At 33.5% G+C, this 24,600-nt stretch overlaps 1 protein-coding gene across 2 annotated transcripts in view; it reads right to left on the bottom strand.

Annotated features, from left to right (window-relative positions):
- The window catches only part of LOC111058010 (biotin--protein ligase), a 98,410-nt gene that overhangs the window by 60,398 nt on the left and 13,412 nt on the right, over nucleotides 1–24,600 (bottom strand). Inside the window, exons 3-5 of one of the 2 annotated variants that reach the window (XM_039432641.1) lie at nucleotides 15,002–15,186; nucleotides 13,598–13,762; nucleotides 9,066–9,219 (exon numbers count right to left, since the gene is read on the bottom strand). In XM_039432641.1, coding sequence (XP_039288575.1) covers nucleotides 9,066–9,219; nucleotides 13,598–13,762; nucleotides 15,002–15,186 — 504 coding nt within the window. Of the gene's footprint in view, nucleotides 1–9,065; nucleotides 9,220–13,597; nucleotides 13,798–15,001; nucleotides 15,187–24,600 lie in introns of both variants that reach the window. The other variant, XM_039432642.1, reaches the window with a different exon arrangement.

The raw sequence follows: 24,600 nt of genomic DNA, 5'->3' as shown, positions 1-24,600 counted from the left end.
GGATTCAACTGTTGTCTTACATTGGATCAGGGGCTGTCCATCTAGATGGCAATCTTTCGTCGCTAATCGAGTTACGAAAATTCAAGACTGTCCTATCAACGACTGGTTACACGTGGCAGGAAATTCAAACCCAGCTGATCCCATTTCGAGAGGTTTATCCCCTTCTGAAATAATTAATCATGATTTGTGGTGGTCTGGCCCCTCTTGGCTAATGTTAGAAGAGAGTGATTGGCCCGTCAAGGTCGATCTGGAACCTATAGAGTGTCTACCTGAGGTCAAGGTTCACTCAATTGTCACTGTAGTACAGTCGGAAAATTCATCTATTAATTCGATTCATCTTTTAATTGCTCGTTGTTCCAACTACCAACGTCTATTGCGTATCATGGTGTTAATATTGAAAGTACTTCGTCTATTGCCTAAACCTCATGAATTAGATTTCGATTTGGCGGAAAAACATTTGTGTAAAGTGTACAAAAAATTCATTTTTCGAAAGAATTACTGGAATTGAAAGCTGGGAAAGAATGTACTTCTCATCTTCAACAACTGTCACCCTTTCTTGATCATGATATTATTCGTGTGGGTGGACGTTTACAAAATTCTGAGTTGAATTATGACAGCTGTCATCCGATTATATTACCGAAAAATGATCCATTGGTCACGCTTTTGATTGATTATTTTCATGAAAAGCACTGTCACGCTGGACCTCATTTATTGGCGTCTATTTTGAGACAAAAATATTGGATTTTATCAGCCCGTGTCCTTATAAGGAGTCATGTACGAAAATGTAACAAGTGTTTTCACTATCGTCCCACTCTTACACCACCGAAAATGGGCAATCTGCCAGCCTGTAGAACTCTGTCGTCTAAACCATTCGTCCAATGTGGAGTTGATTATGGTGGACCCATTCGAATCACCATGGCCAGGCGTCGGAATCCTTTCATATTTAAATCGTACATTTGTCTTTTTGTCTGTATGGCAACTAAAGCCGTTCACATTGAATTAGTTTCGGACTTATCGACCCAAATGTTCTTATCAGCTTTTCGCCGTTTCCTTGCTCGACGAGGTCCTTGTAAGGTCAAGTATTCCGATAATGGTACCAACTTCGTCGGCGCCTATGATGAGCTAATAAAATTGTCACGGATGCTGAACTCCAAGGAATATCAAAACCTGCTCCAGAATGAACTTGCTGATCATAGCATTGAGTGGAATTTCATCCCGCCAGGTTCACCTCACTTCGGCGGTCTTTGGGAGGCGAATATAAAATCAGTAAAGTCACACCTGTTTCGAGTTATTGGTAACCAGTTGTTGACTTACGAAGAATTGAACACTGTCTTAGTTCAAATTGAGGCTGTACTTAACTCACGCCCGTTATGTCAAATGAGCGCGGATCCGAGTGAACCCCTCGCCCTCACACCGGCTCATTTTCTCACTTTGACACCTCTTAAGTACCTTCCTATGTTAAATGTGGAAGATCGTCCAATGAATCGATTGGATCGGTTTGAATTAGTCAATCAAATGGTTCAGTCTTTCTGGAGTCGTTGGCGCAAAGAATACTTACATGAATTACAAACCCGTGTGAAATGGTGTAAGGATTCCACCCCTCTCACGGTTGGTACAATCGTCCTAGTGGATCAACCAAATGTCGCACCGTTGAAATGGCCTCTGGGGGTGATTGAGGAAGTATTTCCCGGTGCTGACGGTGTCGTTCGAGTGGCTATGGTGCGGTGCGCCAATGGTCGCTTCAAAAGGCCGGCTACAAAGTTGTATCCGTTGCCTACTCAATAATTTTCCTTTTGCATTTTTTGTTTTATTCTCGTTTTGTTTTATTTTTATTTCTTTCGTCGTTTATTCATTGTTTTTTTCGTTTCTTTGTTCTCTAGCCTTGTCTGAAAATAGCTTTTCAGCCGGGGGGGGATGTTGGAGCCAGCTCTAGTTTTCATTTTTCGTTTTTGAATTGGACGCGCGCTCCTCGTTCAGTTCGTATTTCTTTCACTTGAGTGCGTCGCGCTCACTAGCCGGTAGGTTTTTTCTTTCAGTTCAGTCTCGCTTTGAAATAGCTTGCCTCGAGTCGGGATTGATATTATTCGTCGATCATTCCCAGAAGAAAATCGTTCTTCAAATTATTATTTTTTCGTTAATGTTAAATCGTACACCATAAACCTACGTTTGGAAGAGTGTTTGCCAAACTCCCTTTAGTTGAAAGTTTTAAACTATTATTTTTCGATTGGAAAGTTCACCGATCTATAGTCTTTAAAGACATTGTAAATATCTCGTCAGAAATATATGTGCAACGTTATATGATGGAAGCCGAATTTACCAACAGTAGATGACAATTAAGCTTGCCTTTTCACGATATTTGAAGATTTACGATTATTGATTTGGAGATATTGAATTGTAAAAGCTATGGCAGTTGAAGATTTTGTACGATTGCAAGATTTATTATCAATTCTTATTAGAAAGAATTAGATATTTATGATAAGATGAGAAATTAATGATTATTAAGAAATGATTGAATAGGATAAATTTATTATTATTATTGGAGAGATTTCGATATTTGAGATATGGAGAGTTTATGATTATTGGAACCAGATTAATTGGAAATTTATTATTTATTATTGAATAGAATTGGATTGGAACAGATTAACAATGGAAAAAACTTAGACCTTTACTATTACCGAAATTTTTTGATGGAAAAGATGAAAATTTGATATTGATGATTTTTTCAACTATTTTGAAAAGGTTGCCTTAGCGAATGGTTGGGATGAAAAGGATAATTTATTATACTTGCGGTTTTGTTTGAAAGGAAGTGCTGAGATTTATTTTGATGTTATTGAGAACGATTTGACTCAACAGAACAAATTTGAATATATGCCAGTGAAAGAAGAATTGGTTAATTTCTTTCAATCTCCTCTCAAATTGTGGAAACTAGAAAAGGAATTAGATACTTGTAGCATGGAATTTGAAGAAGATGGTAGAGATTTTGTAGCACGAGTCTTATCCCTATGTAGAAAAGTAGATTCGAATATGCATGAATCTCGGATTATCAGGATAATTTTAAGAGGGTTGTCTTCAAATATATTTGAAAGAATTATAATGTTATCAAATAGTACTATCGTAGAATTGTTTAAAAATATTGAGAAATATGAATTATCATGTCAGTATTTGAATGAGTGGAAATTTGGACAGTTGCAAGTAATTAATGATAATATGGAACCAGAATTTGAAGAACTATTGGAAATCGGAAATGAGTTTGAAATTGAGAATCGTTTTGAAAATGCTATTATCTCTGATGATTTTGATTCTTGTAATTATTATGTTTCAAATGAAGTGGATGTATATTGTCATGTTAGTAACTTCGAGATTGAAAATGGGTTGGATGAAGTTCTTATTTGTAATGATTGTGATTTGAATAAGGAGGATATAATTTACAAAGAGGATGAAGATATGGAAATCATTAAGGAAGAATTATTGGATTTATCGGAAAGTGACTTGGATTTTTCTTTTACGATCGATAACAGGCCGTTTGAAAATTATGTGAACTCTGGTATGCGTAATGATTGTGAATCTAGAGGAGTCAAGATGCATCAGAATGTTAGTCTCGTGAATAATAGGACTAATAGAAAAATAAGACGTAAGAAATGTAAAGTTTGTGGTAAACATAATCATTTTACGCGGAATTGTTTTTACAACGTTAATTATGCTTATCGGGTTTATAAAAGGATGCATAGAATTTGTGAAAAAGAAGGCTATGATATTAGAGTGTGTTCTTTTGATGGCAGAAAGTTTTCGGAAAATGCTAGACGTAAGAAAGCATATTTTACTGATAGGACACAGGAATTTAGTACTACGCATATTGATGGAAATGTTTTAGACGGCGGTCAATCAAATAATGATATTTCAAGGAATGAATTAGGAAGTTGTATAGTCACTGAATCAGGTTCTACTTTGGAAGGTGTTAGGCACAATGGAATATATGTTAGAAGAAAATATTCTAATACGGATGATAAGAAATATTCAATCTTCCATAAACACGAGATTGATCTAGGAGATATTAAAATGAATTATAGCCAGAAATGTGGATCAGCAAATAATGGTGTTGAACGAAATATTACTGACTCATGCTTGGAGCTGAAAAGTATTACTGACGATAATAAACATTTTGTTAACAGGAGGCATGAATCAATTATCGATAAACAAGAGCCAGGCCATGAAAATAGTATATTGAACCGATTACAGAAAAAAATGTGAATCAGCGATTTGTGTGAACAGTGAAGGTGAAAATACAGAGTCAGATTTGAATTATTGTAATTATCCGAATGATATGAAGAATAAAAAAAGTGGACCAGATGAATTTGTTAATGAGAACTCAGTCGAAAAATATTATGACATTTCGGATATCTTATTACAATCGGGTAGTGAGAATGTTTTAGGAGACGTGTCTCAGTTGAACAATAATAATAAGAAATCAGGCCTGCAAACAAATCAATCGAGAATAGAAAAGCAGACTCAGCGAATGTATTGCATGAGACAGTATTGCTCGTAGAATGAGGCATTTAGCTAATTTATAATAATTGTAATTCAATTATCAACACTGATCAGTGTAATATTCGATATCTAATAATGGAAGAAAATTTTGGCTTTTCTTGGTATTTGTTAGTAATAGTCCTAGTGATAATATTTTCATATATTAGTTCTTGATTTATTTTAATATGAGATTGCGTTTGAGCAATGGATAATCTTGATATTTTTACTAATAATGAACTTTTCAATTTTAGGATTTAGGATTTGAGTTTTGATATAGGATTTTTGGATATGATACATTATATTTCGTTATTGAGTCTAATTTTACTATAAATAATTATTAAGTGTACTTGAGATTTGGAGTACGAGTTTTATTGATTACTTTTCCAACATTTCTCCTATTTGTAATATTATTAATATATTATGGTTGAAAAGGCTGCAATTAGGCTTTGGAGATGGAAAATTAATGATATAAATCTTTATATTTTTACCACGCTTGGTTCTAGGATATTTTATTAATGCAATTTGAAGCCTAACAGGTTTTGATATAATGTTTGAAATTTTTTTTAAAGATCATACATGCTCCTATTGAAGGTCAGGCATTTTGAATTATTGCGAGTTGAGGTCAATGTCAGCAATTGGATTATTTGTCACGTTTACTAGGCTACTGTAATTTGACTTGTTAACTAACGTTTTGTTTTGATTTCAGACATGACTCCAGAGTTTATGAATTTTGTTTATTAATTAATGTGGTCTTTTATTATAGGTTTCTTTTATTTAAAGTAAATAACATGAAACTAATCACGTCCAGTCAATCAATTATTTATTTTGTTAAGATTTCAATCAGAAATTAATTACCTTTTATTCAATTATTGTTTTGAATATTATTGTTAATGTTAATAATGGTCGAATTTCATAGTATGTACAGAAAGTTGTCAAATAGTTTTCTACTTAATTCATGTATTTTTGAACTTGATCTTTATTGATTTTTTTCAAGTCATTTTATCGAATTCGAAATTTGTTAAATATTATGGTCGTTACTTGGCTTATTTCATCATTTTTGAGCTGAAATACTTATTTCTCATAAATTTTTTATTGATTTTTTTTTGTTTAATGATACTGTGGTCGTGTTTTTTTCACATTCTTATTTAAATTGAATTTGATTTTTCACCTTTGAAGTTATTTTCTTGAATTTGAGATTTGTTGTTTAAAGTTAGCTGTAGAGTTTTATGATTGCATAATGGAAAGTTTAGTAGTTTGATTTTGAAAGTTGTTTTTTTATACAGTAGAATTTATTATAATTGTAAAGGGGTTATCCTTTCCTAAAAATTTTCCTTGAATTAGATTTGAAATTTCTTATACTCATTCATATTCCTATAAGTAGTAGTTCTCATATTACATCTTCTCGACTTCGGACTTTGCGGGAGTAGGTGGACTTCACCTCGAGGACTTCGGGACATCGCGGGATTTCATGGACTCAATGACTCAAGCACTCAAGGACTTCACGGGCTTCTTCGAAATGACTTCAGCTTCAGCGCAAGGCGACTTGTGAATTGTCACTACACTCTACGAGATCGATTCTCCTGAAGATCTGGAGGATATTATGCAAGCAGAGACATTTGGCTGTTAACACAAGCAGGGCCTGAATTTTCATCACGTAGTATGCTGTACACTACTCACCAACGGAGAGGACATCAGGCGCTAATCAGAGCTTCCGTATAACGAAGAACAAACTTCATCTTCTGTGGAAATCATAACAGATGAATTTCGATGCTTGGAGATTTCATTATTTTGGCGGCTCGATTGGATGGCAGTTGGATGAATTACTATCCAGTGACTACTTAACTACCGTAGCCTATTACTGGTTGGACACACACATGCTACTACTTGCGAACTGAGCTGCGAGAGATTTCTTTGACAGTTGAGAGACGGCTCGACTTCAACCTTGGATACCTTACGATCGTCATCTTATCTTTGGTACATGGTTCAATTTGTACCTGTGGCTGGAGGTCTGAAGGAGTTGTGGAAACTATAATGATCATCGACGAACAGCGGACATACAAGAATCGGACAAAAATGGAAGGACTTCACATACAAGGACGACTACCAGTTCATCGCTCAGAACATTGAAATATCATCTACATCTTTGAGAACTACTTTAACCTATCTACATTCCAGAACCCCTAAAATTTGAATTGTATTTGTTGAAAATTTAATTTATTTTGAGAACTATTGTTTGTACAGCATAGTTTCAATTTGAAATTGATTTGAATCTTTGTAATTTAGTTTGAGTAACCTACCTTTCTATGTAAATGTTTGATTTCAATGTATAGTAGCATTATCAAGTCAATCAGGCACACGTTTGTTTCCGGAGTATATTATTTTGTTTGATTATTATTCATTATTTTTTTGTTCCCCTCTTTACTACAGACTCAGGGACGAGTCTTTCAGCGGGATGGGTGATGTGTCACCTGGTCATATGGGACATATATATGAATCATATATTTATCTCATATTGATCAGGATTTTAGAGTTTTAAATTGTAAAAGTTTAATGAACAGTGTTTTTGTCTTTGAACAATTTTTGTCATCGACAGAAAGATTGTTTATTTCATTTGTTGTCAAAATTAATGTAGCTTCTCTTTTGTTTTTAATAACAAACGTGCCGCTTGTGCGACAGATAAAAATATGTACTTGAAATGGCTTTCATGTTTGGCATTGACTTAGTTATATTTAATACCCAAAATTTTACTTTTGGTCAGTGTGAGAGTGTGTGAGCTCGTTCGATAGGACTGTGGGTAAAGTCCGGCTGTTCTGGTGAAGGGGACAGATTTTGCTCTTGTTTTATAATACAGTTTTCCTGTCGCAGTTCGGGCAGTTTAAAGAGAATTGTATTATTGAATAGGACGGGATCTGAACCCATTTCATTAGATCAGTTATTTTGATTTTTAATTAATAATTAACGCCGCGAAATACCAGTGGATGCCAAAGTGGGAAGCTATTTCAAAAAGGTAGGTGACTATTGAATCATTGTTCTTAAATTTTTCATAACCACAAACATTGAATCCTCATTAGCTGCAAGCGAGTGTTTCCCCATTAATTCATATAAAATATTGTTTTATAATCAAATTAATCCTGTTTTGTTCAAATGTAAATATGTTAAAGACTCATTAAAGTTCTAGTTATTCTGTTCATTTCTTGTATTCATAGTTCTTTTCCCCTTACATATTTGGTTTGTAAGCACATCATGCTTACATATTTGGTGGAGGCTTCTCCCGCCGTCCATATATTGCTTACAAATAGGACACTAATAGTTCATTACAAGTACTAATAAAATGTGGTAGCTTATAGCAAGTACCATCATAATGGGGTATGAATTTAAGAATGTCATGAGGAATTTGTTTCGAGATATTTAGGGTTTGGTTGAGGATGAGATATAACGAAATTACTCACAGTCGATTGAGGTTGGTGGGTGATGTTTCGGTTGTCGTCAGCGTCAGCGTCGGCGTCGTCTTCTCCTTCAGATGATATAAGGACAGCAGAAATCCTCCTGTAGGAGGCGAGATCTCGGTCCCTCTGTAGAGTCCTCTCGTCTCCTGCGGTGGCCAGCGTGGGGTTGAACTAACTGCTAGGCTGGATACGGTTACAGCGTGATGGTGATAACAGCTTGATGATGGTTTTCCATTGAGAAGTACTTGAAGTCGTTTTCGTTTTTGTAGTTTGATTTGATTTACACTTATTAACACTGGTGAAAGTTAAGTTCTTGTTGAAGAAATTTTTGAAAGTTTGAGTTTATTCTGATAACACTTGACTTTGTTTTCTCGTTGGAGAATAATTTTGTAGTTGAGTGGTAGATTTTGGATTTTGAAGTCGAGTCACTTTCACTATGAGTTTCTCGTTGGAGAAAATATATGGGTTGGTTCACGGATGAAGAGGTGAAACTCAAAGTTTTTTCGTTGCACAAGATAAAAAGTCTTGTATCCGAGTTTAATGAACGTGGATGGATACAACGATAAAACTTTCCGCGACGTAAGTTCGGGCGCCAGTTAAGTGATTGGACGACACGACTGAGTTTTTAAAAATTGAAACTTTATTAACACTACAACTACAGAAAATACCGAATTAAAGAATTTCGGGAGCCGAGTGCTCTCGTCAAGAGTTTGAGTAGAACTAACTGAAAATAATTAATTGAGACATAAAGAAGACAATGCATAGTCAGCTATATTCTATAACAATGGGGTTGTAATACTACTACTATAGATATTTAACTTTAGACCCTCGTCTCCAAAAACATAAAATATCAGTTTCAGGCCTAGCCAAAAATTAAAAATACTTAGTTCTTCTTTCAGAGTCATTCACAATTCTATCCTTAGCTGCTTTAACCAGTCTGACGATAAAGGTTATTTGATTAGAGAGGAAAATAAGGTGCCAACCGTGAAATAGTTAGTTAACAGGACTGAATATAGGGAATATGAATGGTGTTTGAAATATTCATTTAGTAATTTACAAAATATATTAGAGAAAAGATGAATATTTGGAGCTCACATTGGATGCGAACGATTTCCAGGCCACTTGAGATGTGTATTGTGTTGAGCATGAATCCAGCCATCAACCGAGCGAGATGATCCTCGTCAGTTTCAATCAGTAAGGAGAACGAATCGCCAGCATGCCACGCCTTAGCTGCGCCGAATTCTTCCACCTGCCAATATTAACTTGAGATATATTCAGAAACTTACGAGATTTTTGATACGGCAAGAAAGAGCAAGAATTGTTCTACTAGCGACAATATGACAATGAATATGATTGAAAAATAGTAGTATAGAAGTTATTCATTCTTCATTAATATCATGATCATAGATGGGAATTGAAGAATAGATTTGAATGGTTAGTGTAGGTAGATAGATAGGTAATAAGTAACTGAAAATTGAAAATCCAGTACCCATTTAAAAAATATTTCATTCATCACATGTTTCGACATATTAATGTCATTTCCAAGTTGTTTTTCTACAGTACAAGATAAATCATGAGAGAACCACGAGAGTACAGAGGAGGATGAAGTGAATATGAAGTTTACAATCGTATTGATATATAGTCTAGCTACTTTCATTGAATGTGAAGTTCTTCAATAAATAAAATCTATATAATAAGAGAGAGTAGGGTTGTGTTTGTTCGCATCAAAACATGTCATCTTGTGGATTGCATACCGGAGAAACCGGAATGATTTCGATCTCCAAATTTTGCACATAGATTCTAAAAATATCAATCTCGTGCACCTCGAAGCTCAAATTTCAATTTTCCTACTAGATTTTTCAGAATGAATGTTAAAATTTTATTTATGCGACATGAAGTTTCATACGGCAATATGGCATACATTGTTGTGGAATGTGTTTTTTTATAAGGAGGTTATAACGTTGTTACAAGACATTCAATTTTGAATTGAGCCGTGGTGTAGAGGTAAAGCACTCGGCTTCGGAGAGAATGTTTCTCGGATCGAATCCCAATTTTTTTTGTTCTTGACTTTTTCCCTCGAAACGTATTATAAATTATTTTTTGAAGGAAGTTGTTTTCTTTATGATTGAACTTGGATTTCATCAAATAATTATTTGATGTAAAATTCCGCAACCAGTACAAATGAAATGGACATAGGTTTTATCTTGTATCATTGGAATTCATAAGAAAAACATGAATAGGTCACAATGAAATTATAGTCTGTCCAAGCAGCCGTGAGCCCTGAAGGATTAAGCTGACCCTCGCTCCCCCACGCGCAGGCACACACGTCCTGCCTACCTGCGCTATTGGGTTTTCTAGGAATGAACGAAGAACAATTCAATTGAAACCAATAGAATGCCTGTGCTATTTATTTATTTATTTATTTATTAGATAGAGCGAACAATACAATAGTCGGAAAAGAAAAAACAGGCTATTGCCCAAAACTTCTTCAATTTCCTGATTTTGTCACAAATCGTCCAAATATTATGTAGGTTATGTTCACTTCAATTTCAACACCAAAATAATCTTCAATCTGAAACTATGAATCAGAATAAAACAAAGAGTTTCAAATTTAGATAAATTGATAATGAAACTTCCGTTAAAACAAAAACCAAACTTCAAATATTCACAAAATATAGAATTAAATCTCCAAGTATTCCTTGTGCTGAGAAATTACTTTTCTCTAACTGTTAACTATTCTTAATTTGTACTCTAATTACTGAAATCTACATATCATTCCTTTCAAAATGAGTCCAAACACGGTACATTGTACCGGTGTAGTTGTACACGGTGACAACTCTAAGCTTTGGCTAGAGTTTGGTGGTGGGTACTTTTTGGAGGGTCGGCCTAATCCTTCAGAGCTCACACCTGTTTGGACAGACTACAGTAATAATTTATATTCTTCAGTTATAATGTATTACCAGACACAAATTCGGAGTGACACGAATATTGTAGGTATTTTGTTTGGGATTGAGGAAATAAAAGGCTGTCTGATTCAAATTGAGGAGGATCTAATAAATACTAAAACTGATGTATTGAAAAAAATCAATATGAGACTGTGAGGTATTCAAGTATTATGTCTTCTTCAGTTATCTATTATATAATGAAAGAAAAAAATGAATATCACATACGAGATAGGAAATACATGAATGACGCATTATCACTTCTGAACTACTGGACTGATTAACATGAAAATTTGCAAATAGATTCTCGATTTACCGAGGATGATTATAGGACTTTACTTTTACTAGGACCTACTTTAGATTCTTCAGGATTTCAGAATGTCAAGTTTTCAGTTTATCAAGTTTTTAATTTGACCCTTGCTAGTATAATATGAATAGAATTTCTTAGTTCGTTCCTCAATTTTTTCCATTTATATAGATATTATTTTCAATAATGAAGTTAACAAGAAGGACAAAGAAGTTTTTCTTCAAGGAAATTTAGGTGAAGTTTTTTTTAGTATTTCGTAAATTAGGATCTCACTCATTTGTCAATCTGAGAGAATGATTTTAATCTAGTATTGAAAGACTTCAACCTTCAAGTCTTATGGAACGATAATTGAACGAGCGTTAGCGAGTTCTCACTTTTGACTTACTGAAGGCCAAAGTCGTTGTCCGTCTGTTTGTATGATGTTCTACAATATCTTTAGGAAAAATTGATCACAGCTTCAAATTTTGGACACATATTCTTCGAACCTTTCTACAGGTCAAGTTCGTTGGACAACAAAATTGACTTACTCCTTCGTCCTTTCTCAGGATATAACAAATAACATTGAAAGTGTATAAGAGAAAAATGTGTTTTGATTACTCATTTGGTCAGCTGAAGAATTCATTGTAAGTAATTACAACAGTTTTTCCATTCAACATCAGCTGAGGCTATTTGGAAGCTATCACACAGACAGACCTTCATGATACATGATCACAACATATAATTTACAACGTTTACACCAACAAACTATACGGGTTGAGATATCAATGTGCAATTTTCGCCATTCATTTTCTCTTGGAACTCTATATCGAAATCATTCAATCACAAAAAGTGGAAAAGTCGAAAAATCTACTATAATTATAGCTGGCTAGTTGGGAGACAGAAAAGCTCCATCACCATGGTTGCTCAGCACCTTCTCTTCCAGTCAGTACGAATACTGGCTTCATGGTTATCTGGCTTAAATTAGCCATTATTAGAGAATAAAATTATGTTGTCCAATATTGGACTTTGTCCAATATTCAAAGTCAAATTTAATTTATCAAATTAAAAACAATACAATGAATATAATGTACTAATTATGAATAATACATAAGTAAAAAATGCACAATAAGATTCCAATCAACACATAGATTCTTGAAATTATGGAATTACTTTTTATTTTGATTGCCTAGGGGACCATCATAGCTTAAGGTTCATGAAACAACAAACTTAATAACGCAGTATAATAGGACATTATAATTGAAAAATCTGGTGTGGTGCACTCACACAACTTTCCTTGCCGTTATGAAAATTTATCACCTGACGATAGTGTACTCGCGCATCGCAAGTCTACTGAGACTTGTCTCAAAGATATGAGACAGCTGGTGATAGGTCAATAACGCTGGAAACACACGAGGTCTGCTATCTCTTCGTAGTGAATGATTTAATGGAACCAACAGTTGCCAACAGTTTGCAATTTAATAATCACATTTTCTCGGATTTCAAGCTTATTTTCAATTTTAGGTGGAAATGTTACTGGAAATAAATTGCAGAGATTTTCATGCTCAATCTTTTCCACTTGAAATTTTTCGTTTAAATTGTATATGAAGGCTGATAATTGAGAATCTAAAATCAAACTTTGCATAGATGGGGTGAAGCTCCTGAAATTTTTACAGATATAGGACTTGTTGCAGTTGATAGAGCTTATCAATGACTATTTCAGGTATGAATTTGATCAAAATCTTTGGAGCCGTTTTCGAGAAAATCGCGAAATCCCTGTTTTTGACAACATTTTCGCCATTTTAGCCGACATCTTGGATTGCATTTGATCGAAATTGTTCGTGTCGGATCCTTATAGTGTAAGGACCTTACGTTCCAAATTTCAAGTCATTCCGTTAACTGGGAGATGAGATATCGTGTACACAGACGCACATACACTCATACACACACACACATACAGACCAATACCCAAAAACCACTTTTTTGGACTCAGGGGACCGAGAAACGTATATAAATTTAGAAATTGGGGTACCTTAATTTTTTTCGGGAAGCAATACTTTCCTTACCTATGGCAATAGGGCAAGGAAAGTAAAAAGCGTTCTTGAGCTCCTCTACTTTGGCTCAAGCCCGAAATCGTTGTATGTTTGTATTTTCTACAATAACTTTCGAACGCTTTGATCGCTTCAAATTTTGAATAAATTCTTTGAACGTTCTTACAGATCAAGTTCGTTGGATAACAAAATTTACAGTCCTCTTCGTCCTTTTTCATACAAAAAAATGATAGGCTCTCAATATAACTATATGTGTTGTGTAATACTTTAAATAAATTCAATAATCAGAATGTTAGTTCATGAGCGAGTTATTCAGTCCAGGGGGCTTACTAGTTTGATAGTTGTACTCACATGAAAAGAGTAGGTCTGCCTTTCGAAGGCACAGAACTCGGCTTCGAAAAGTAGATGAAATCTAGTCGAAGCTGACAGCGGAGTCTGCAAGCTGTTTTTGAGTGGTATCGGAAACGTCGTCCTACCTCCAGGCACACTAATCCATTCCGAAATATCCACTACAGGCTGCGTTAAACAGTGCCATAAGCAAACTTTAACATCTGCAAATTAAATCTCAAAAATTTCAAAATTCAATACAGCTTATTGTACACAGGATTAATGAGTTGTAGGTTTAAAACCCAGTTTCATCGCAGTGTCAGGTTGAAAAGAATAAATAAAATGAACAAGTAGCCGATAAAAAAACTAATAAAAATGTACAGTCTAAAAAACACAATATAGATACACAGATTGACTCAGTTTCAGTCACTATGGTTGAAATCACAGTTTCAAAAGACTCTGGAGAAAGCAACAATCAACATAGGATTGCATCGCATTGAACAGGTATCATAATTCAGGTACCTTGGATGTCTGATTGAAGAGGGTATGCGATGTGATTTAAAAGTGAAAGTAGGCGAGAGCGATGGAGGCATTCAGCCAGGTAAGAAGATTGGTGTGTAGCAGAATGCAAATAGCAGAACTGCGGAAGAAGTTGGCTAAGTGCTTTGTGTGGAGCGTGGCTTTATATGGAGCAGAAACATGGACGCTCAGAAGGCAGGAGGAGAAGAGATTGGAGGCCTTCGAAATGTGAGTGTGGAGGAGGATGGAGAGAATCAGCTGGATGGTTAGGATGCGGAATGAGGGGTACTGCGTATAGTAAGAGAGGAAATTAATATTATGGCAGTGATAAGGAGGAAGCGGAACTCGCTGAGGCATGGCGGTCTCCATGTGACGGCAATGGGAGGAAAGGGGCTGTGGAGGGAAGGAAGAGAGGGAAGATGGTGGATGATGTCAGGGAGGAGGGAAAATACTTCATGCTGGAGAAAATCGCACAGGAGAGAGAGGAATGGTGAAGGAGAAAAATTTATGGACCTGCCCAAGAGCAGAACACTGATGTTGATGATGATTCAGTCACTAAATGAACAGACAATATCTTTCACAGTACGATCTATTGCATGTATAATTTTCATTGCCGTAATAATCCAAGAATTTATATCAATTAGCTGTTCAAAAACCAATTTCTATGGGTTTACCCTGAATAGATGGAAAGTTATCATTTGACTTTAATTTGCATTTCACAGTCGTTCATAGTTCATTCAATAAATCAATGCAATAATTTATATTTTACAGTGCTTAAATACCGTAGGCAATGTATAAAATGAACAATTATTGGTAATGTCAATACAAGAGCTGATATACAATTTATTCAACGCATAGTTGAGTACTCTGTCTAATTAATAAACGTACAGAGTACTCTATAATACTTACAATTGGAAACAAGGAGATGCAGAATTTGGCAGAGGCGAACCACAGCAAATCTCCGACCTGCGACTTGCCTTCCGGAATGAACTTGCTCTCGATGACACCTCGTATTGGCAATTCGCTGCTACTTTTCGGCAGAGGCCTCTCATCTTTATTGTCAGCTGAATCCAGCTTACTGGTGGATGCTCCTCCTATCACAAAAAAAATATATATATTTTCCTATATATAATATATATATTTGATTGACAAATTTTAAATGTAAGTTTTTAAGTGTTTTTAATCTATCCGTGTCGTGTGTATCCTCTTTATATTTATATTAATATATATATATATATATATATATATATATATATATATATATATATATATATATATATATATATATACAGAGAGACCAATACCCAAAAACCACTTTTTTGGACTCAGGGAACCTTGAAACGTATAGAACTTTAGAAATGGGGGTACCTTAATTTTTTTCGGAAAGCAATACTTTCCTTACTTATCTATGGTAATAGGACAAGGAAAGTAAAAATCAAATCCAAGGAAGAATTCGCTAACAAATAACAATTGAATAATAAACACTTGATACATTAAAATTATTTCTTTGTAGTTTCAGAGTTTCATTAGCTTGCCAGTTTAAAAAAATATACTATCAAGCGATATTAACTTTGTTGATATCATGCTCTCTCAATTGGGTTGGAACATCATGGTTGTTCTATTCATTTTTCTATCAACCCACAATTATTAAATATTCTGGTGCAATAATTGTCAGAATTCAATTAGTTTTTGTTTTCTTATTAGTTTTATCCGCAATACCTACAAACTCTTATGTTTTTTTAGACATGTTATATATATATATATTATATATATATATATATATATATATATATATATATATATATATATATATATATAATATATATATATATATATATATATATATATATATATATATATTATATATATATATATATATATATATATTATATATATATATATATATAATATATATATATATATATAATATATATATATATAATATATATATATATACAGAGTGATTCATAATTATGGTAAAATAATTTAATACGTGATAGTAGAGGTAAAAATGAGAAAAAAAGTTCTTATAAACATATATCCATAAACGCTTCATCAGCGAGCTATACAGAGTGAAAGATTTCGCCCGGAATTCAGTTCCTCTGGTGAAATACACCGATGCTGAATTGTTTGGAGACTAGTTTTCTGAAAACTTATGCTGAATTCATATGGAAAAATTGAATAAAACTAGTCTGGAAGCTGTAGTGTGAGTAGTTTTTGAGAAAAAAGTTGAAATATGCAAAAAATCCAAGTGGAAAAACACAGACTTCTACGTTTGATGCCCAATAACTTTCTTTAATGACCAGTAAAAAAATAATTTTTCGCAATAAAAATTGTAGAGAATTTAATTCTGAAAAGAATTATGTAAGCTGTTTAAACTAAATTTAAATATAAATTGAATAAAATGTATTCTTATGTAGTACACTACACCACAAAAATTTGTTGTTTTATGAGGAGAGAACTAATAACTCATAAGTTGTAGCTGATTGCAAATAAAATATTCGGTTTTTTATGTAAAGTTTTTTTATAAGAAAGTAGCATATCTAAATGACATTAAACTTATACCAAAAGACTAGTAGATTATGCCATTAAGCCTGGTAGGAAGCTCGAACAGAAGTAAATGATCTCCTATGATTCCTGCCCAAATGTTTACTGAAAACTGATGTTGTTGACGATTAGGATTGATGGCATGATGATTCTCATCTACCATAGTATGTAGGTTGTGGACGTTAACAATAGCTGTTCTTGTAAAGTGTGCCTTGTCGGTAAATAAAACGGTTGTTAAAAAGTTTGGGTAAACAAGTTTTACTAAAAACAATCGGCAAATACCAGCACGGGGAATACAGTATCGTGGCAATAGAGTATGAACTTTCTGGAGGTGGTATGGATGTAATTGTTGCTCTTTTAGTATCCTCCAAATAATAGATTGATTGACATTAAACTTCACTGACAATATTCTCTTGTGCTCTTCTCTGGATGTTCATAAATTTCATTAGGAACTTGTTCTTCTAACTCAACAGTCATAGTAGATCGGGGTCTGCCTGCATAAAATTAATGTGCTCTTTGGATATCAAAGAATCTGTTTCAGACAGACGTTGATGAATAGTGGCAAAAAACCTTGAACTTGGACAAACCTGGAACTCGGTTAGGAAAGTTCTCTTGATACAAACGTCTTGCTTCGGAACTATTACAGTACTGTCCCATTCCATACATTGAATGCATGTCAGCTAATTCGGAGTATGAATAATGTCTAAAATTACCTGCCATTTTTTTAAAAAGTTAACACTCAACACAAAAGCAAAGTGGAATGGTTACAAATAGCTGGTTAATAGATTGAACAAAAAACACAGCGCGGTTACAGTAGGCCTAACTTACAGTTTGTTTTTTTGTTCAACAGTGAGCTAAAATATTTCTGAAAATAATTTTCAGCTGATAATTTCTTTTAAATATTTTCTTATTTAAAACAAAATAAATCAGTTGTTTTGGAACAGCTGTTATCAAAATACATGTTTTATTTGCAATCAGCTACAACTTAAAAGTTATTAGTTCTCTCATAAAACAGCAAATATTTGTGGTGTAATGTACTACTTAAAAATAAGAATAGATTTTATTCAAATTTATTAAAATTTACTTTATACAGCTTACATGATTCTTTTCAGAATTTAATTCTCTAAAAATTTCATTGCGAAAAATTATTTGTTTACTGGTCATTAAAGAAAGTTATTGGGCATCAAACGTAGAAGTCTGTGTTTTTCCACTTAGATTTTTTGCATATTTCAACTTTTTTCTCAAAAACTACTCACACTACAGTTTCTAGACTAATTTTATTCAATTTTTCAGATATTTTTCCATATGAATCCAGCATAACTTTTCAAAAAACTAGTCCCAATGAACTGAATTCCGGGCGAAATCTTTCACCCTGTATAGCTCGCTGATGAAGCGTTTATGGATATATGTTTATAAGAACTTTTTTCTTATTTTTACCTCTATTATCACGTATTAAAAATCATTTCACCATAATAAAGAATCACCCTGTATATATATATATATATATTATATATATATATATTATATATATATATATATATGTGTGTGTGTGTGTGTGTGTGGTGTGTGTGTGTGTGTGTGTGTGTGTGTGTGTGTGTGTGTGTGTGTGTGTGGTGTGTGTGTGTGTTGTGTGTGTGTGTGTGTGTGTGTGTGTGTGTGTGTGTGGTGTGTGTGTGTGTGTGTGTGTGTGTGTGTGTGTTGTGTGTGTGGTGTGTGTGTGTGTGTGTGTTGTGTGTGTGTGTGTGTTGTGTGTGTGTGTATGTGCGTCTGTGTACACGATATCTCATCTCCTAATTAACGGATTGACTTGAAATTTGAAACTTAAGGTCCTTACAATATAAGGATCCGACACGAACAACTTCGATCAAATGCGATTCAAGATAGCGGCGAAAATGTTGTCAAAAACAGGGGTTTTCGCGATTTTCTCGAAAACGGCTCCAACGAATTTATACCTAAAATAGTCATTGATAAGCTCTATCAACTGCCATAAGTCACATATCTGTGAAAATTCCAGTAGCTCCGCCCCATCTATGCAAAGTTTGATTTTAGATTCCCAATTATCAGGCTTCAGATACAATTTATACAAAAAATTCCAAGTGGAAAAGATTGAGCATGAGAATCTCTACAATTTATGTTCAATAACATTTTCACCTCAAATTTAAAATAAGCTCGAAATTCGAGCTTATAAATAATGTTATTATTTCAATTGCAAACTGTTGGCAACTGTTGATTCTATTAAATCATTCACTATGAAGAGATAGCAGACTTCGTGTGTCTCCAGCGTTATTGTCCTGTCACCAGCTGGCTTGGATCTTTGAATAGTAGACTTGAGATACGCGTGTACACTAGCGTCAGATGATAAATTTTCATAACGGCAAGGAAAGTTGTGTGAGTGCGCCACACCAGATTTTTTTCTATTATTTTCCTATTTGTTGTAAAGCCTTTATAATTTACTCATTGAAACTATTGTTCTGTGAAGAAATTAGCTAAATATGAATTCAGAAATGTGATTCCCAATGGTGTTGGTAACCCAGTTTATGTTCAAGGTAATTTTCACAATAATTTTGTAATAGCAACTAAGTGATACTGTATTTTGTGACTGATTGTCTAACCAGTTTATAAACGATTTCATATGCACTTCAAAATATTACTAACACTTCATCAATGTTTGATGTTACTACATAAATCATGATAATGTATAAAAAAACATTAGTGGAAATTATAAGAATTATCTTTCTTTGCCGGTTTCGAAGGAACAAAGGCGAACTATTTTTGTTTATTTAGAGTGTGTTATAACACATCGATACATAACATATGTTTTTTTAACAAGAAAGTGGGAGCAAAGGAATGAAAGATAACTTTATTCATTTGAAAACTCTTCTACAAATAGGATTTCGAACATTGTGTAGTCTCAATAAATATTCTTTGAGAAACAAAACACAAAAATTACTATTGTACAGCATACTGTACTTAGAAACGTTGATAAACTACTTTAGAAGACTTCATAGATGATTCATCTATTGCTCTTTCCGATAACAAAATTACTTTAAGCATGCAGGAAAAATAATATTGAACTTTAAGCTCATTAAAACTACCGCAGGTAATATTTTGAAGTCGAACCTCTTCATACTCTCAACACTAAATCTAGCAATACTTCTATCCCCTGGCGTTCACTAACATTGCGTGAAGATAATTACTGGTCTACAGTCGCTGTAGCATACGATTGTATGGCATTAGAGTGAATATTAAAAACACGCCATTGTCTCTTTAAATATAAAAACTGAAAAATCGAATCAAAGAATTGCAGAATGAACGCGACGCTGCTCTCAACCGTTCAATTGAATTGGATATCAAGCTCTTACACCTTTCCAACACTACTAGAGAAACAGCTTCACAAACAATCCCTCTCGAAACTGTTCAAACTGTGACATCGAATTTTAATGTAGCATTACTAGATAATAGAGTAGATACAGAACTCCATAATGATGCTCTCATTGAGAAATATGTTGGTTCAGATAATTATATGAGCTTAAATGTGAATCATCGATATGACAACGGAAATAGGTAGTCTCTGAATCTTTCTAGAATATTTATTGACTGATGAACCGAATACCAAGATGAATTTATTTATCAAACAATATTTTATTATGAATCAATCAATTTACTTGAAACAAAAATACAATGTTGGGTTCGGCTAAAACCGTTGATTTTCATAGGAAATATAATACTTTCAAATAATATTACTTAAAGTGGATAAGATATTTCATTCAAGATAATGACAAGATTTATTTTTCTTTCAAACATCCAATAAAATATTACCGTAGAATCATTCATCTCAAATATCTAGGTATTAGATGGTTTCCACCAAGCATACCATACTAAGCATAGCTATGCAACATCTAAGCTGCGTTTACACTGTGTAACTTTGTTATATGTAACAGGTTATATGTAACTTTTGTTAGAAAAATAAGTTTTAAAACTTTTGTATACAACAAAGGTTTAATTGACAAAAAGGAATTTGTAACATGTTATAAAACAAAAGCAAGTTTGTGGGTCTCTACAGTAACTATATTACTCAAAGTATGGCCATTGACTGTCACGTGGTACAAATCCGCCATTAAGATTATAAACAAACTTTATAGTCCTATCTTATCTATTAAAAATTATTTGAAAATATATTGGAAATTTGAAACTTATCACTTCTTTTACCGATTGGAAACGTATTTTGAACTTCCGATGAGTTTGGTATAAAATCTTTGAAGGAAAACTGATTATACTTTGATATAGATCAATAAAGTTTATTTAAATAACATTAATAACGCCTAAAACTTCAATTTTTCTTTCCTCGGGCGCGCATAAGTAGGCGCATAAGTACTAAATAGTACAAACACCTCAAGGATCAAAATTTCAAACACTCATAACTTTTGTCACAATGATCGGATGTCATTGTACCACAGCTCATTCTTCTCGGCTGGTCAAGGCGGTTCAAAAAAATGCTTAATGAGTATTCATGAGTCGAATTCGATCGAAAAATATTAAATTCATTCCTGAGTGTAGATTAACCAGTACTTCAATACACAAAGAAATAACAAATCAAAGCTATGTATCTCGGTAACCCATTATTATAAAAAAGACTTGATCTTGAATTTTAGAATTGAATTTGAATTTTTTCCTACCAGTTTTAGTTGCTGCACATGGGAGAATATAATCGTAATGTAAGATTCGATCGTAAAAAAATCAAGAAATCGAAGATACTTTTCTCATAAATTAACGTTATAGGCAGTGCTATAATAGGGAACAGTGATTCAAGATGAATTTTAGGCAATTATGAGCTCGTAGAGAATGAATTGTCTACAATTTGGAATCAATCATGAGTTTCTATGATATATCAGACTCTTGATTAACAGAAAAATCGCGAGAAAATGAAAAATTGGAATCGCCCTTTTTAAAATCGGTTGTAACTGACTAATAATACTGGAATCGAAAGTATTCTTTATTGTAGTGGAAAGAGGAAATACTTTTCCACATTTTGAAATTTTATACGAAGTATTTCACAATATGCAGCTTTAAATAAGGAAATTAGTCATTTTTTTGTGAATTGAAATACTGTTTAAAGTACACTCGAGGATGAATTTCTCTATTTTTAGGTCGAATTTCACATATAATGCGTGATTTGGAACCGCCTTGACATGCTGAGAAGAATGAGCTGTGGTACAATGAGATCTGATCATTGTGTCAAAGTCAAAAGTTATGAGTGTTTGAAATTTTGATTCTTGAGGTGTTAGATTCATGATTTTTTGTTAAATTTTCATTAAATTTTGATTCATGAATACGCGCCTCTCCACTAAATTAAGAGCATATAACGGGTGATTCTCAAAGAACGTGATCTAATGCACCATGATATAGACTAGGTGCGAAATCTGAATGTGATGACAATGGAGTTGCTGATGATGAATGAAGCTAAAACTCAGTTGTTTTCCAAAATACCAGGATCATTGTTGTCAGGTTTACCTGAAAATCTATATATAAGATAGAGCCTGTAGAGCACAAAACTACGCTCAGAGGAATCTTGAATTATACATTTAAATGGTGACAATCGGAAGATATTGTAGATAAAAAACTAAAATTCATCAAAATGATTTTTTTTCTAATTTTACTTATTTTTGAAAAATTGTAAGTCAGTACTCATTGAGGATAGAAAGTTCCGAATAATCTCATTTTATTAGTAATTTAATAATCTAAATAAAAGTCGGGAGCAAATTTTTCTGATCGATTACAGGATATGGCGGAAATAACATAAAAAAGACTGGAAAATGAACCGAAAATACAATGTTTTTAGGCCACTCTGTATCTAGCACAAGGAAATTTATGTACCCAAACAATATATTGAAAATCAAAACTACAATATAAAATGCAAGAATAAATGTATATTTAAAGCACTGTAGTTGCAGAAATAAGTATCATGACTTTAGCATTTAAATGAACAAGTTCAAAAATCTAATCAATTTCAACAAATAAAGCTCTTTAATGCTGTTCTCGATTAAAAACCTCAACAATTTTCAGGTGGGGGGTCCCCTGGCGGCCCCCCCCCAGGTCAGAGTCCTGGATCCGCGCCTGTAAGCAGCTGATGATTCAGATACTTCCCCCACTACCTATTTCAACTCCATTCTATAACTTGTATCATGTTATAAGTAGTAAAACGTTCTTATAACACATGTAACATGTAACAAACAGTTATACTTTTTCTTTGATCTTCACCGACATCGTGCGGGAAAGGAAAAACTTGTTATAAAACACGAAATTATGTTATAAAACACGAAGTTACATGTAATAAGTTACATGAATTTATTAAATTTTTGTTAAAGTTGTTATATAACCATAAAGTTTTATAACAAAGTTACACAGTTTAAACATAGCTAAAGGGAAAACTTGTTATATATAACACGAAATTATGTTTTAAAACACGAAGTTACATGTAACAAGTTAAATGAATTCATAAAATTTTTGTTAAAGTTGTTATATAACCAATGTTTTATAACAAAGTTACACAGTGTAAACGCAGCTTAAGGTTAACAAGCCTACGTAATGTTATGGTATTTTAGGTTGTGACCTACGGCTGAACAACATTCATCTATTGAAGGTGTTACAGTAAAGTTGGAAGAGGTAAGAATAGAGCTTCCGGTTCTCTCAAATCAGTTCCGATTTTGAATTGACAAGTTATTTGAACGAATGAGCATCACATGAATAGTAAGTGAACTAGACTGCAGACTGCAATTGAATGAGAGTAGTTGGAGAATAAAGTTCCATTGAATTAAGCTCTACTCTAGATAAATTCAATTGCAATGAATCACAACCTATAGCTAGTGATGTGGATCGGGAATATTCCCAGTGGTAAGGAACTTATGATTTGGCAATAATTCTAGGAATATTTCTGAGGCCAAGAAATTTTGGGAATTAATGATTTTTTTACTTTAAAAATGATTAAAGTTGATCAAGCCCACTCATATTTTACACCAATATAATCAATAAATCATCATTCTATTTGATATTGATCAAGCTCAGCCACATTTTACATTGATATAATCAATAAATCATCATTTTTTGAGCCTGTTTTTGTTCACTCACACACTGTCTTTTAAATACTCTTATAGTCCAGTCAATGGAAGATTATAGAGGGAAAATTTTGGAACACAATTTTTGACCTCGTAGATCTTTTAAGGGTAGTAAGGGGGTAAACATATCAATAGTTCTCACTCCTACCCCCTGTGCTAAGGTGGTGGGGGTGGTTTGAAAGTGCCATATTTTGTTTTTTGCATATATCTCGAACAATATGCGCCTTTCTGAAATTTTTGTCGAACACAATCATAATATTAAAGCTCACAAACTATCCTACAAATTTCATTTCCAACATTTTTCCATATCTCTGATAGTTTTCTAGATATGAGCTCTGTAAGGTATCACATTTTGAAGAAAACCCCTTCCGGCTCCGATTTTTTCATCTTTTTGGCCTTATAACTTTTCAACGATTCATTGAGAAAATCCATACTAATCACGGCTCATAGAGCATTATATTCTCTTCAATTTCATCTATGTTCTCATTTATTATCTCCCAACGATTGTTGCAGCCGTTATAGTGTTGAGTTTGAAATCTTCAGTTTAACAACAATAGATCAATTGTCAGGGAAATTGGGAGGGAATGTTTGGAACACAATATTTAACTTCGCAGCTTTGTTTGAACTAGTTAGAAGGTGAACATATCAAAAGTCCTCATCCCTACTCCTAGAGCTTAAGGGATGAGGGTAGTTTAAAAGTTGCATTTTTTCATTTCTGGCTGACACGCATGTAACTGGGAAACAATGCATTTCAGCGACATGGCTGAGTAAAAATGAAGCTAGATAAATTTCCTACAAGTTTTGTAAAGTAGAGATTTGTGATATCTTCTTTAGTTTTTGAGATATTCA

This window comes from Nilaparvata lugens, chromosome 7 (assembly GCF_014356525.2).
Source record: "Nilaparvata lugens isolate BPH chromosome 7, ASM1435652v1, whole genome shotgun sequence".
In the NCBI taxonomy this organism is placed as follows: domain Eukaryota; kingdom Metazoa; phylum Arthropoda; class Insecta; order Hemiptera; family Delphacidae; genus Nilaparvata; species Nilaparvata lugens.
The sequence above is the reverse complement of the archived record's forward strand: the minus strand, read 5'-3'. Positions and strand labels throughout refer to the sequence as shown.